The sequence below is a fragment of the Melanerpes formicivorus genome, unplaced genomic scaffold (assembly GCF_026170545.1).
Source record: "Melanerpes formicivorus ecotype bairdi unplaced genomic scaffold, bMelFor1.0.p_v2 SCAF_8, whole genome shotgun sequence".
NCBI classification, from domain to species: domain Eukaryota; kingdom Metazoa; phylum Chordata; class Aves; order Piciformes; family Picidae; genus Melanerpes; species Melanerpes formicivorus.
In genome coordinates, this window is record NW_027142360.1 from 20,891,119 (window position 1) to 20,904,258 (window position 13,140).

At 53.6% G+C, this 13,140-nt stretch overlaps 1 protein-coding gene across 6 annotated transcripts in view; it reads left to right on the plus strand.

The window, feature by feature from the left end:
- The window catches only part of SGSM3 (small G protein signaling modulator 3), a 30,212-nt gene extending 19,866 nt beyond the window's left edge, over positions 1-10,346 (plus strand). For all 6 annotated transcript variants that reach the window (XM_068142518.1, XM_068142520.1, XM_068142517.1 and 3 more), the window contains 11 exons: positions 1,002-1,129; positions 2,176-2,331; positions 2,862-2,916; positions 3,337-3,386; positions 4,680-4,832; positions 4,932-5,002; positions 5,337-5,385; positions 5,690-5,775; positions 6,150-6,272; positions 7,772-7,832; positions 8,243-10,346. In XM_068142518.1, coding sequence (XP_067998619.1) covers positions 1,002-1,129; positions 2,176-2,331; positions 2,862-2,916; positions 3,337-3,386; positions 4,680-4,832; positions 4,932-5,002; positions 5,337-5,385; positions 5,690-5,775; positions 6,150-6,272; positions 7,772-7,832; positions 8,243-8,326 — 1,016 coding nt within the window. In that variant the 3' untranslated portion in view covers positions 8,327-10,346. The remainder of the gene's footprint in view (positions 1-1,001; positions 1,130-2,175; positions 2,332-2,861; positions 2,917-3,336; positions 3,387-4,679; positions 4,833-4,931; positions 5,003-5,336; positions 5,386-5,689; positions 5,776-6,149; positions 6,273-7,771; positions 7,833-8,242) is intronic.
- Positions 10,347-13,140: the final 2,794 nt, after the last annotated feature.

Consider the following 13,140-nt stretch of genomic DNA (forward strand, 5'->3'; position numbering starts at 1 on the left):
AGACATCAGTGATGCTCTTCCTTACTCTGAGAGCTTGATGTGAACACTTTTGAATCTTAATTTTCTTCACTTATGGCCTCAGCCAATGTATGTCCAGAAAGCACACAGCCAGAATAGGTTTTGCATGGGTCTAACAGTGACTTGCTTCTGTGAGTCCACAGTAGCCATTCCTCTTAGAAGCCTCACTGTCATCATCTTCCTTGCAACTGGGTAGCTGTCTTGAAAGTGCCACATCTCACCACAGAAGCAGATTCTCCAGAGGAAGACAACACCCTGAATTTGCAGGGTTCAAATAGTGTTCCTGCTGTGATTGGGGTGGCCTGGATAAATCTGGAAGTGGGGTTTACTGCTCTTTTCAGAGAAGAGCTTTTCTGATATTCCCTGGGAAGCTGATGCGTTGTCACAGGCTGGCTACTGGCACTTACAGCATTACACAGAAAAGTTCTGGTAGAAGACCAAGGAAGCTGTTAAGTCAAGCACACAGAAGTGAAGAAATGCAGGGAAGTTGCTTGTGTAACCTAAACTCAGGCCTCTTGTATATAATGTTGTCATACAACCAGTACAGGCTGAAGCAGCAGGGAACTTGGCTGCCCAGTGCATCATTCTTGTGTCTCAGATAGTCTCCTTCACCAGGTTTGAGTAGTTTTATGAAGGCCATTTTGAGTTATACCCATGCAAAAAGATAAAGTTCCAGCTTCAAAGTGGTAGAACTGAGATGATTTCCAGTGTTTTCTGGTTTTATTGGTGTTTGTGTGCAGTGACTGGCATGTTTTTTACCTAACATTACTGTTTGGATTTAAAATGTTGGTGAAAATAGAGAAGTCGCCATTGTGCAGCAGATGACCAGAATGGAAAACTTCAGCTTGAATGAGGGGAAGTAAAGCTTGGATGTGATAAATTCATCTTATACTGGGAACTGTCAAACATAAGTCTGCTACCTATGATAGCTTATACTTCTTTTCCTTGCCTTGCTTTTCCTCTGGATGTGTGGCCTCTCCCAGGGGATGATGATCTGGAGGCACTGAAAGCCAAGAACATCAAGCAGACGGAGCTGGTGGCCGACCTGCGTGAGGCCATTCTTCAGGTGGCACGGCACTTCCAGTGTGTGGATCCCAAGAACTGCAGCATTGTGAGTGGGAACAGCTGGATCTGCCCTGCTGTGTGCTCCAGGCATGAGTGTTGAGTGTCCATCACAGTATGCTGAGCATCAAATGCTCCTGGAGCATGGGCTCAAGAAAGGTGTAACAGGTAGAGGATGAGGGTTGCTCAACCCATCCCTTGTGAAGGAGAGCTCTTCTGTGAGGTTGTCTGCCTGCTAAGAGCAGGAAGGGTTTGGGAACAGGGGCATGTAAGCTTTGGTAAATCATCTCACAACAACCCCAAGCAACAGTACAGGCCTGGGGAAGTGTGGGTGGAAAGCTGTCTGGCAGAAAGGGACCTGGAGGTTCTAATCAACAAGCAATGGAATGTGAGCCAGCAGTGTGCCCAGGTGGCCAAGAAAGCCAGTGGCATCCTGGTTTGGATTAGAAATGCCATGTCCAGCAGGAGTAGGGAGGTGACTGTCCCCTTGTACTCAGCTCTGCTGAGGCCACAACCTTGAGTGTTGTGTCCAGTCTTGGGCACCTTAACACAAGAGAGATGTGGAGGTGCTGGAGCCAGTGCAGAGGAGGGCAAGGAAGCTGGGGAAGGTCCTGGAGAATAAACCTGATGAAGAGTGACTGAAGGAGCTGGGGCTGTTTAGTTTGAAAAAGAGGAGGCTGAGGGGAGGCCTCATTGCTATCTACGACTACCTGAGAGGACATTGTGGAGAGGCTGCTGCTGGTCTCTTCTCACAGGTAATTAAGTGACAGAACAAGAGGGAATGGGCTCAAGATGTGACTGGGTAGGTTTAGGCTGGATATTAGGAACAATTTTTTCCCAGCAAGAGTGGTCAGGCATTGGAATGTGCTGCCCAGGGAGGTGGTTGAGTCACCAACCCTGGATGTGCTTAAAGGTGGTTTGGCTGTGGTGCTTGGGGATATGGTTTAGGGGTGAACCGTGTAGAGCAGGGTTATCGGCTGGACTTGGTGATCCCCAGGGTCTTTTCCAACCTGAATGTTTCTGTGATTCTGCAACCTGGGAGTCTGACCTGTCGCTTTTTATTGCTTTTTTGCTCTTCATCTACACGTGGGCTAGGATCTGACTCCAGACTACAGCATGGAGAGCCACCAGCGGGACCACGAGAACTACGTGGCCTGCTCCCGGAACCGCCGCCGGCGCGCCAAGGCGCTGCTGGACTTCGAGCGGCACGACGACGATGAGCTGGGCTTCCGCAAGAACGACATCATCACGGTGTGCTGGGGCAGGGGCTGGGGCAGGCCACGCAGGCCCCCCTTAGCTGGGACACCACACAGCCTTTTCCACAGGGAAGGGAGGGGGGGCATCTCCTCAGAGCTCAATTAGGAGCAGTTGGTGTGGCTGGGGCTCTCCTGGGGGTGAGGCAGTACTGCTGTGAGTGTTGCTTCCTGGCTTATTCTCAGCGTAACCACCAAGACCCTTTTCTGGCTACCATACAGCTGAGCAAAAGATTGGTTTGGCCCAAGCTGGGTCCCAGTTTAACGCTGTGCACTAGGCTGTGGTAAAAGTGTACAAGCATCCGTTTGCATTTTACCTGTGGGTATCCCACCTGAACACTGGGGAAAATAGGGGTCACATTTGCAGTAGCTTTTTGCCTTTGAAACCCCTGGGTTGCATGAGAAGAGAACATTGGCCAAACAGTTGAGAAGAAAGCATCTCTGCATTGTGCACACACAGCCAGGCAGCTGCAGACCTCCTGCCACAGCACTCCCTTCAACCAGTGTTTTCCACTTCTTTTTTTTCAGATCATTTCTCAGAAGGATGAGCACTGCTGGGTGGGAGAGCTGAATGGACTGAGAGGTGAGAGCAGGATGGTTTGCACTGGGGAGAATGGGGCTGAATGCAGAGCATCCATTCATGATCCACAGCAACTGCTCTGGCAGGCTTGCAGCAAAGGCTCTGCCAGTTACCTGAGCTTCTGCCAGGGATGAGGGAAATGTTGAAGCAGGCAGGGTATGAGAGCAGGGGTGCAGCTGCCTGGCTATTTCTTTCAAACAGCACAAGGTGGTTGGGTGCATGTCACCTCTGCTGCTTGTGGGAAGTGTCCTTTAGTTGGCTTCCTCTTGCAGATGCCTTAATTGTGATTTTGAGTCTGCTTGCTGCCACCTTTGGGGCTGGACCCTACTGATTTGTTCTCAGCTTCTGCTGAGCTGTGCCCTTGTCTGGAGGTAGGGGGTTTTCAGTGTCCATCAGGCTCACCTCTTTGTCCACTCTTTGTAGGTTGGTTTCCTGCAAAATTTGTGGAGATCTTGGATGAGCGGAGTAAAGAGGTAATTAAAAACACCACCACCAGCAGCAGCAGCAGCACCTCCCCAGCATTAAACAAAGAACTATGGCATAACTGAAAAGGCAGAGTTGAAAAGAAGAGAGCCCTGCATTTCCCTCCTTCAGTCTGTTTGCTCTCTCTGGCTACTGACCATTTAGTGATGTAATCAGGCAGCTTATCTTCCTAAGCCTGTTTGCTCAGCTTCCTGATGCTGACCAAGTGGAGAATGAAGGCTGCAGAGGGTAGCTGAGTGTGCTGCCTGGGCTTGCAAGGACCCTAGACATGAACTTTGGGAAAGCTGAGAAAGCAGCAGGCAGGTGCACAAGAGAATCCTGTGGGCAGCGTTTCTGCCAGCCTCGTGCTGCCTGTTCTCTCTCCCTCCTTTGAGCCTGTGGATCCCATTCATGCTTTGTGGTGGCCACAGAGGGTTCTCCCTAAGCAGTTGTGCCCAAGGATGCGCTCTGCTTTGGTTCATCTAGTAACTACCAGTGATGAGGGGCCACCTGTTTAGTGCAGCTGCCTCAATATGGCCCCAAGGTTGGGGTAAGGGGCAGGAGTAAGGGATAGGAGACACCATCAGCTGCTGCCTTATGTGTAGGGGAAGTGGAGAAGACCCTGTCTTCCCTCTTAGCATTTGGAGATTGAAGAGGGGCTTAGAGGCTGACCTGTGACACCCCCACCAAGAGAAGACCCTTGAGAGATGTCAAGATTGGGAGCTCGTTTGCTTCCTCACTCAGTTCTCAGGGCTGGTTCTTTAGATGCAGATCATCTCTCTGTGTATAAACACAGCCTGAGCTGCTGAGCAGTCCTCCTCCCAACTGGAGAGGATCTCACTCATCCTAATTTTGGAATGTATGTGTCAGGGTGATACTTCAGAGTGGTGTGCCAGCTGACCTGGGAATTCCTGCCTGTCCCCATTCGCCTTGACTTTTAGCAGCTTACGAGTCCCAGAGACTCTCAGTGCAGCTCCTTCTCACCTTAGTTCAGTTATCTTCACACCAAACTGCAACAGTTCCTACATGCTGAAGGCTACCAGGATGATGCTTGGGGTCACCTGTGTGGTCTCCTGGGCAGCACCTAGGCACAAAGGTCCTGGTGTCCCAGTGCATCTCCGGGGAGTAGCACCAAACATGCCTTAAGCAGAAGCCAGCAAAAGCACAAGGGGTTAAGGGAGTGGGTGCTGGTGGGCACCTGGGAGTAAATGTGCACAGAGGAGCTCTAGGTGAGGTGAGTGGACCACCTCTGTGCTCTGCCCCCCTCTCCAGTATGCTGAGAGCTGGCTCTTCATGTTCCTCAGTACTCCATCGCTGGAGATGACTCAGTGACAGAAGGGGTGACAGACCTGGTGCGAGGGACACTGTGTCCAGCCTTGAAGTCCATATTTGAACATGGATTGAAGAAGCCATCTTTGCTGGGGGGGGCCTGCCATCCCTGGCTGTTCATTGAAGAGGTGAGAGGTCTCAGTTCCCTTCGTGGGGCTGTGTTGCCAGAGGGCTGGGGTGAGGGGCCTGCAGGGCACTGAGTGCTGACTGTCCTTGTGCCCCACTAGGCTGCAGGCCGGGAAGTGGAACGGGACTTCGACTCGGTGTACTCTCGCCTTGTGCTCTGCAAGACTTACAGGTGAGGCCACATTATTCACTGAGGGCAGGGGACAGCCCCAGCTGCTTCATGTGCTCATCAAACTGCTGCTGCTCTCCACACTGACAAGGGTCATGGTCCACCCCATCTTCCTGTGGGTGTGGTGTCAGCGGGCTGTTGTGCCTGTCCTGGTTTGAGGCTGGCTTCCCTTGGGCCCCAGGTTTCTTTCTGGGTCTGTATCTTGCTCTCTCATGGCTGCAGAATCACCTTTGTGCTCAGCAGCAGCAAGAGAGGAGTTGGGGTATGGAGGGTGAAAGGCCTGCATGTTCCTGGATTGGCTCTGGAACTAGCCAGGCCTCTTCTGTGTTCTTTGCAGGCTTGATGAAGATGGCAAAGTTCTCACTCCAGAGGAGCTGCTTTACCGGGTGAGTGCTGCCTCCAGCCAGAGCCCAGCTTCTGAAGTGGGGAATTCTGCCATGGAGGCTTCTGGAGGGCAATGTCTGTCTCCTGGGAGATGCTTGAGAGTCTCCTAGCCCTTTCCTGATGGGAAGCAGTGAAGACACCCAGGTGCCTGGGAAAAGGCAGAAAGTGAAGCTATCAGGAAGGCTCAGCCCCTCTGAATCCTGCAGGTGGCACTGGATAGTGGTGGGGAGTGGTGGAGGGTTCTGGGGAGTGGGGCATGTGGCTGTGATGCTGAGAGGACAGTGACCACATCTTCCCTCCCTGCAGGCCGTGCAGGCTGTGAACATGACACACGATGCTGCACATGCACAGATGGATGTGAAGCTTCGTTCCCTCATCTGTGTTGGGCTCAAGTGAGTCATATGGGCCTGATAGCCCTGGGGTGGAGGGGCTGGTGGATGTGAGGAGCTTGGGAAGGAGCAGAGTGGGTTCAAGGACATCAGTTACCTTGATATAGCTTAGGCCACAGCATTCTTTTTCTCCTCACTGCAGTCACCCAGTGGGACCTGTTCCTTTCTTGTACTTCCTGCTGGCCTGGCTCCTGCCTTTAAGCAATAGCTCATACTGAATGGAGTGGCTCACACAAGTGTGCTGGGTTATCCTGTTCCCACTGGGGACAGGGCTGTGGGTTGGGATCAAGACACTGACTGAAAATAGACTGTCCCAAAGGGATGGGGCTGCTTTGCTGACTTCAGCTCAGTAATGTGCCTCTACCCCATGGCTGCAGTGAGCAGGTGCTGCATTTGTGGCTGGAGGTGCTGTGCTCAAGCCTGCAGACTGTGGAGAAGTGGTTTCATCCCTGGTCGTTCCTGCGCAGTCCTGGCTGGGTGCAGATCAAATGTGAGCTGCGGTGAGTGCTCCCATGGGCCTTGACGGGGTCTGGGGTGGAGAGGAGGTGGCCCTCGCTGTGCCTGGCTTTGGGCCCTCTCCATTGAGTAGCAGCAAGGGCTTCTGAGACATCCCCACTGCAAAGGTTTCCTTCTGTGTGCTGAGGCAGCAGCAACTGTCTAGACAGTTTAATGTGCTGCACTGTGCCTGCCTGATCAAGAGCAGAGGTTGGCTTCTGGGGAGCTGTTGTGGCAAGCAGGCAGCCTCTGCTATCAGCAGCCTCCTGCTGTCCCCCAGGTCTACTTCAGTGGTGCCTTTTCCACCCCTTGGTCTCCAAGTCCTCTGCCAACCACTGTTGGTCCAAGCAGGAAACAGGGAATGTGCTGGGGAGACAGTCTGACTGTCACTGACTGACTCCTCTAGGTAAAGCAAGGGAGCAGTGTCAGGGGCTGACCACAGCTGAGCCCACACAAAGCACATTGCTCAGAGCCCGGAGCGCACATCCCAGCGCTCTTTCACTCTGCAAAGTCACACCCAGCCCCAGCAAGCTGCAGAGAAACCCCTCCAGCCCTGTTGCTGATGCTGCCCTGTGGGAACCAGCATCTTCCTACACTGCTTGGTTGCCTCTGGTGCAGGGGGAGAGTCAGTAGCCAGGAGTGTGCCTGTGTGTACAGGGGGTACCCTGTTCTCCTTGTGCTGCTGCTCAGTAGGAGGATGGGAGTCGCCTCCACCTCTGTGCTGTCCCATGGCTTCTGTCTCACAGCATGGGTGCACTGCTACTTCAGCACAGCCAGAGGACCAGATGGAACTGGAGGGGAGTCTGTGGAGCAGGAGCAGAGGCCTACGCAGTATCTGTCAGTGTCCTGTGGAGGGCCTTGGCTCCCTCACTGCAGCAGGAGTTTGCCTTGAGGCTGATAGACTACAAGCTCATTGTCAGGAGGTCTGAGCTGTGCATCCCTGTCCTAGGGACAGGCTGAGGCTGTGCCTGCAGCCTCTCCTTAGAGCCAGCCTCAGTGAGGGGACTCCATGGGCCTTCCCCACGTGGCACTTGTGCATGAGTGCTGGGGTACTTCTCTTACTCCAGTGAGGGGAGGCGATGCAGAAACTCTGAGGTGCCACTGGCACTGGTCTGGTTTCTGGAGAAGCACCTTCAGCCCTCCAGTGCCAGCTGCATGCAGTTCTTAGGCACATTCCACAGTCCAGCAGAGTCCAGGGCTGCCTCTGCCTCCCTGCATTGCTATGTCAGGCTCTGTAGGGGTTGCACTTGAGTCATCTCCAAGCTTCTCTTTCCAGCCTGGACATGGCAGGATGTGAAGCCCACAGGGGGGGAAACAGGATGGCTGGGCTGTGCTGCCCTTTGAACAAAACAAACAAGGAATTTCATCCTTGTAAGCTTAGTGGCTGCCGAGGCAAGCTGAGGAGCTGTGCCATTGTGTGCCTGGGGGCAGCAGTTGTGGGCACAGGCTGGGAGTGTCATCTGGGAGTGGGGGTGTGTGTTACCATCTTTGTCTTCCATTGCAGAGTCCTCTGCAAATTTGCCTTCAGCCTCTCTCAGGACTGGGAGCTGCCAATCAAGAGGGAGGTGAGTAAATGGTCTCTCCCATTCTCTGCTTCAGCCAGAGGCTTCACTTACCACCTCTGTCTTCCAGCTTTGTGCTCTAGCCCATCCTCTGCCTCTTGGTCTGAAGCCAGTCTGTGATGGGGCTGCTGTCCCTGCCATGGCAGGCTCTGCACAGGAGCTGTGTGGGGGTGCTGGCAGAGGGTGCTGCCCTGCCCCTACCCGGCTGGGACAGAGGGAAGCGTCAGGCCTCTCCCTTCCCCAGCATTCTAAACCACCGAGCCTCTCCCTGTTTCAGCCACAGGGAGGTGGGCAGTGCAGAAGGCTGCTGTGTCTGGCTGCTGGAGACCTCAGCATGCTGGGGGTCTGCCTTCAGACACAACCTTCCCTCTTCTGGGTGCAGTGCACTGACCTGGGTCTCTGTCATCCTGCAGGACAAGGAGAAGAAGCCACTGAAGGAAGGTGTGCAGGACATGCTTGTGAAGCACCATCTCTTCAGCTGGGACATAGATGGGTGACCCCCACTCCACCCCATCCTGGGGAACCTTCTCAGTGGCGCACACTCCTTCCCCCCCACTCCCATCATGTCTCACCCCCTGCCCTTCCCCACCCTACCCGCTTGTATCTGTGACAAAATCCCCCTGGGGGAGGGGGGCGCTGCCAGGCCACCTTGGACAGATGGCAACAGTTCTGAGAGGCCAAGCTGCAGACCCAAATGAGGTGATGGTTGAGGCTGATACTGCAAAGTGACAAGTGTGTTCTGGCCACAAAAACAAGTGCCCCCTCCCAGCCTTGCCCATCTCTGCCACCACCATGTCCTGTTTGCCTCAGCCCTGCCTCCCCCTCGGTGCCTGGGGGAGCAGCCAGGCCCACTGCCCCATGGGCCAGCAGCTGCTGTAGCTGTGGGGAAGAAGCAGCCCTTGTGGGGTGGCTTTGAACAGTGAGAGCTGCTGCTGTTGGCAGGTGGCACTGCAGGTGCAAGTGGAATTGGGCTGGTGAGAGACTCCCTGCTGCATGGGAGCAAGGATGGCACATCCCCCCCCGCCAGCCAAGGGCTCACCTCTGCTGGGGAGAGGGAGGACAAAACCTGAAGCACTTGTCCAAGTTCCTCTGTCCTGGAAACAGGGCTGAGAAGGGGGAACCCAGCATCAGCTTTTTCCTACCTCTCTGGCAGTGGGGTGTGGGGTGTTGACAAGAGGTGCCCGACCGCACCGGCCTGTTACCACCGCAACAGCCTTAGGGGATGGGCTTTGTCTCCTAATTGAGGAGCAGACAAAAACCACCTCTCCCCTAAAGAAGTGTGTTTCATGCTGTCATTTTAGTCTCTAGATGATTTTTACTGTTAACCAAAAAGCTGTAAATTAACTCCAGGAACGTGTATATTTTGGCACCGTTGTAGCTCAGGACGGGGTTCAGGTTGGAGCTGGCTCAGGGAGACTAACTCCTCGCCCTGCGGTGGCAGCAGGGACGCAGGTCAGGAGTGCAGAATTGCTGCTTTGTGGTGGTGGCTCTGGATATGAAGTCTGTGACTTTCTACTGAAAGCACTTGTCTGTGAGCACAAACTACTTGTGAGATGACACTAGATTCTTACTTTCCTTTATTGGTTGGGTTTGTAAATAAACTGCATCTTGGGAGAGTGCCTGGCTTTGGCTTTGTGCTTTGACAGGGCCAGGGCTAGATCTAACTCTTCATTTCTGCCATTTGATATTTGTGACCCCACTTCTGTGCTGGCTCCTCCTAGCACCAAGCTGAGGTGCTGGCAGCAGGTAGGTTTGTCACCATCCTTGCATCAGAGCAGGCCACAAGGCCAGGTAGTGGCTGGGGCTAGAGCAGTTGTGCAGCCAGCAGTGGCAGCCCTGCCTTGCCTCTCTGCCGCCAGCCCTCCCCAAATGGCAGCTCTCCAGAGCCCCAGAAAAGATGCTACAGGGGGTATGGACACTGCAGGAGGGGGGCTGGCAGAAAGGGCTGGGCAGTAATGGGTTGTGGTGGTGTCTGTATGAGAGGCTTCTCCAGAAAAGCGGGGGAAGTCTCATCTGCAAAGGGGGGCAGTAACGGGGCACAGGCTCTAGAACCATGCTCAGAAGCCCAAGCTCCTGGGAGGGTGGCAGCTGCAGCCTATTTACTGATGTGAAAAATCAGTGTTTTCTGTCAAAGCAATTCCAGTTTGGCATCCAGCTGTGGAAGGCTGTCGTGTCATCTCACCACCACAACAGCTGGGCTACAGACCAGCCTCCTGGGCTATAAAAGCTGCCCACGCTTCTCCTCCCACAGGACCCACTTCTGTTTGTGGGGTAGGCAGCTTCCAAACACCGAGGGACTCTCCCTGCAGCCAAGAAAGGATGAGGCACCACCACTCAGAAGTCTTTTTTTTCTGTTCTTTTTTTTTTTTTTCCAGATTTGAGGAAGACCCAGACAGATCACCCACCCTTAGCTGGAAAAGGCAGAGTAGCCCCAAGCCCTCCCACCAGCATAGCAGAAAAGGTTTTTGAGCAGGTGGCTGTTTGGAACTTTTTTAATAAAATGGATGGTTTTTTTATTATTTTTTTTTTCTTTTCAAATATTTGTAACTGAAAAAATAATTCAATTTAAAGATCCATTCTCTCCCCCATTAACTTTGTCACTTTTACCCTTTTCCAGTTGAATACTCGCTCCGGATCCGCTGCCCCAGCGCCATCCGCCTGGGCCGGTGCTGATCGCCCCTCACCCTTTGCTGCATAGTGGAAGGGAGAGCACGTGCTCCTCAGGAACACCGTACAAACAAGTAGTGGTTACAGCAGAAAGATTCAGGATTACATTCAAGGTAGAGGCAGAACAGCAGACTTTGCTTTTCTTTTGTTTTTTAATCCCAAAAATGTATGTCCAGGGGAAGAGCTCTGCCAACAAAGAACTACTGAACTATTATTCAAACAAATAATAGTAAGGAAGCAGAGAACTGGGCTCAGCCTGCTCTGGGCAGTGATTTGGGGAAAAGACTTTCTGGTGTGTCCTGCAATGAGGAACCATCTTCCCCTCTGCCCCTGAGCACAGGGTTGTTGCTGGCTCTCCTGGCAGAATTCCCCTTGTGCAGAGGGGCTCTGGCAGGTCGGTTGGGCTCCTCAGGAGGTGAGGCTCATGGTTCTGTGTCAGCTGGGCTCCATCAGCCAATTTCAAGTATGTTGGGCAAATTAATGTAATTAAGTTCCTACAAAGTTCCACAAAGAAAGGTGGGTGGGACAGGTGAAAGGGAGCAGCTGTGAGCTCAGCCTTTCACCATCAACCCTGGGCGAGGACTAAATCCTTAACAGGCCTTGGCATCTCTGCCAACAAAGAGTGTGGGGTGCCTGGCCCAGTGCATTGAACCAGGGCTGGGTGAGGCCAGGCTGCAGGTGAAGTGCTCCCACCTTCCTCAGCACTCACTGCACTTTGATAATGTCATTCTTTATGTGCTGATTGCAAAACAAATCACACAGGTGGTGTGTGAGGAGGCTACTGCTCACTGTGGGCTGGAAGAAGCTCATTTTGCTTGCGTGTAACAATACTGAAAGATCCTCTTACCCACCCCCACTATACTTTCCTCCTAAGGAACCTCTTCCCTCTTGCACCCACCTGGTCCCAAAGCTGGGCAGCTGCCCTAGGAAGGGCTGATGGCAGCTCTGTAAGGCAACTACTCATGCACTCTGCTCCCAGTGAGCAGCAGGGCTACACTAGGAGAGACAAGAGAGTGGGCTCAGCAGGATGAAGCCAGAGTCCACCAGTCCCAGGTATTCTCATTTTTAGGACTCAACACTGCAGCTTGGGCAACAGAAAGTGGGTAGGGAGAGGATATCCTCTCCAACCCAGACACTGAGGAAGGCAAAGAGACTCTGACTTGCTTCCAGCTGCAGGTGAGAGGAGAGGGAAGGGGGCAGAAAGGAAGGAAGCTGCCAGCAGGCTCCCCCCAGTGCATGATTAAGAAAGTGGCTCCCCATGCAGTTAGTTAACAAGCTCAGAAAAAACAGGAGCTTCTCCCAGCTGTAAAACAGGCTCGTGTTCACCTGCCTGGCAGTGAATCAGAGGTACCTGCACCTTTGCATTAAGGCCTCCCCACTGAGAAGAGCACCACCAGGTACCAAAGGGGCAGGGGAGCAGCCTGCCCACAATTACCTCTCTCCAGCAAGCAGCACTGCAGCCTAGCACAGGGGAAAGGTGGAGACAGCATCCTCAAGGAGATACTGGGAAGGATGGCAGTTTATCCTTTTGTTGCCTGAGCAGGGTCAGCACCTTGGGCTGCATGGTTTCAAAAGGCACTGCCTCCAGCCCTGCCCTTGCCAACTATCTCCCTCAGCTCCCGCAGCTCCCACAGCCAGGACCCAGCTGGGGCCTAAGTGGGAACAGCTGTGTGGTGGGGCAGAGCTGGGCTGTCTCTCCCCTGGTAAAGGTGGGGGTGAGCTGCTACTAACAAAGGAATTTACAAGTGACAGGAGTAATAGCACAATAGCTGCTCAGAGAATATCATCACCCTGGCTCGCTGGGCTTCCGTTCCTTGTCTACCCCCTCAGCAGCTACCTGCATGGCAGGAGCTACCTGGACACAGCAGCTCACAGTAGGCAGCCATCTGATTTTGTTACCCCATGGGGCTGGAGGGAAGGAAGTGTAGATGTCAGCTGCCCATTACCTTTCCCCAGAAAGGGGCCCTCACAGTCATGCTACTGAGCCACAAAACACCCCTTCTGCAGTGCCACTTCCCCTTCCCTGCCTGTTGGGTGACAGGCCCAGCTGCTTCTTTCCACTAGGGCATCTATTTACAGGGAGGCACCAGCACAGCTGAAGGCAGGAGACAGATTGCACATGGCCCCATGTGATATGTTGTTTGTTACTAGCTGTGCCATTCCCCAGCACTCACAAGCACTTTCTTGTCCCTAGCCCCCACCAAGGCAGACTGCCTTGCTCACCTGGGGGTGGCACAAGTGATGTAGAAGTTGTGGGGACAAGGCTGTGCCTGAAGGCTCATCTGGAGCCACAGCCAGAGGTCTGGGGCACTGAAGGACAGATTTAACATATAAGGACCTGGATTTTAGCACCTTTAAAAATCTGTTCTGCAGCCCAAAGCAGTGAAGGAAGGAGGCAGGGCTCTGCCACGCTCGGCGATGGGAAACCAGCACAGACACGCGTACCAGGTTGCTGGGGAACCCTGGTTCCCTTTGGCTATGTTTGGAAAAGGTGCCTGTTCTGCCCAGCTCCTCACAGCCCTGGGGCAGATCAGACCCTCCCCTGACAGATGGCAGGTGGTGCAGAGAGCAGCCGTGCTGGGCTCCCAACCAGCACTCCTGCCTTTGTGTCCCGCTCCACAGGTAGAATCCCCTTCTGCAACCG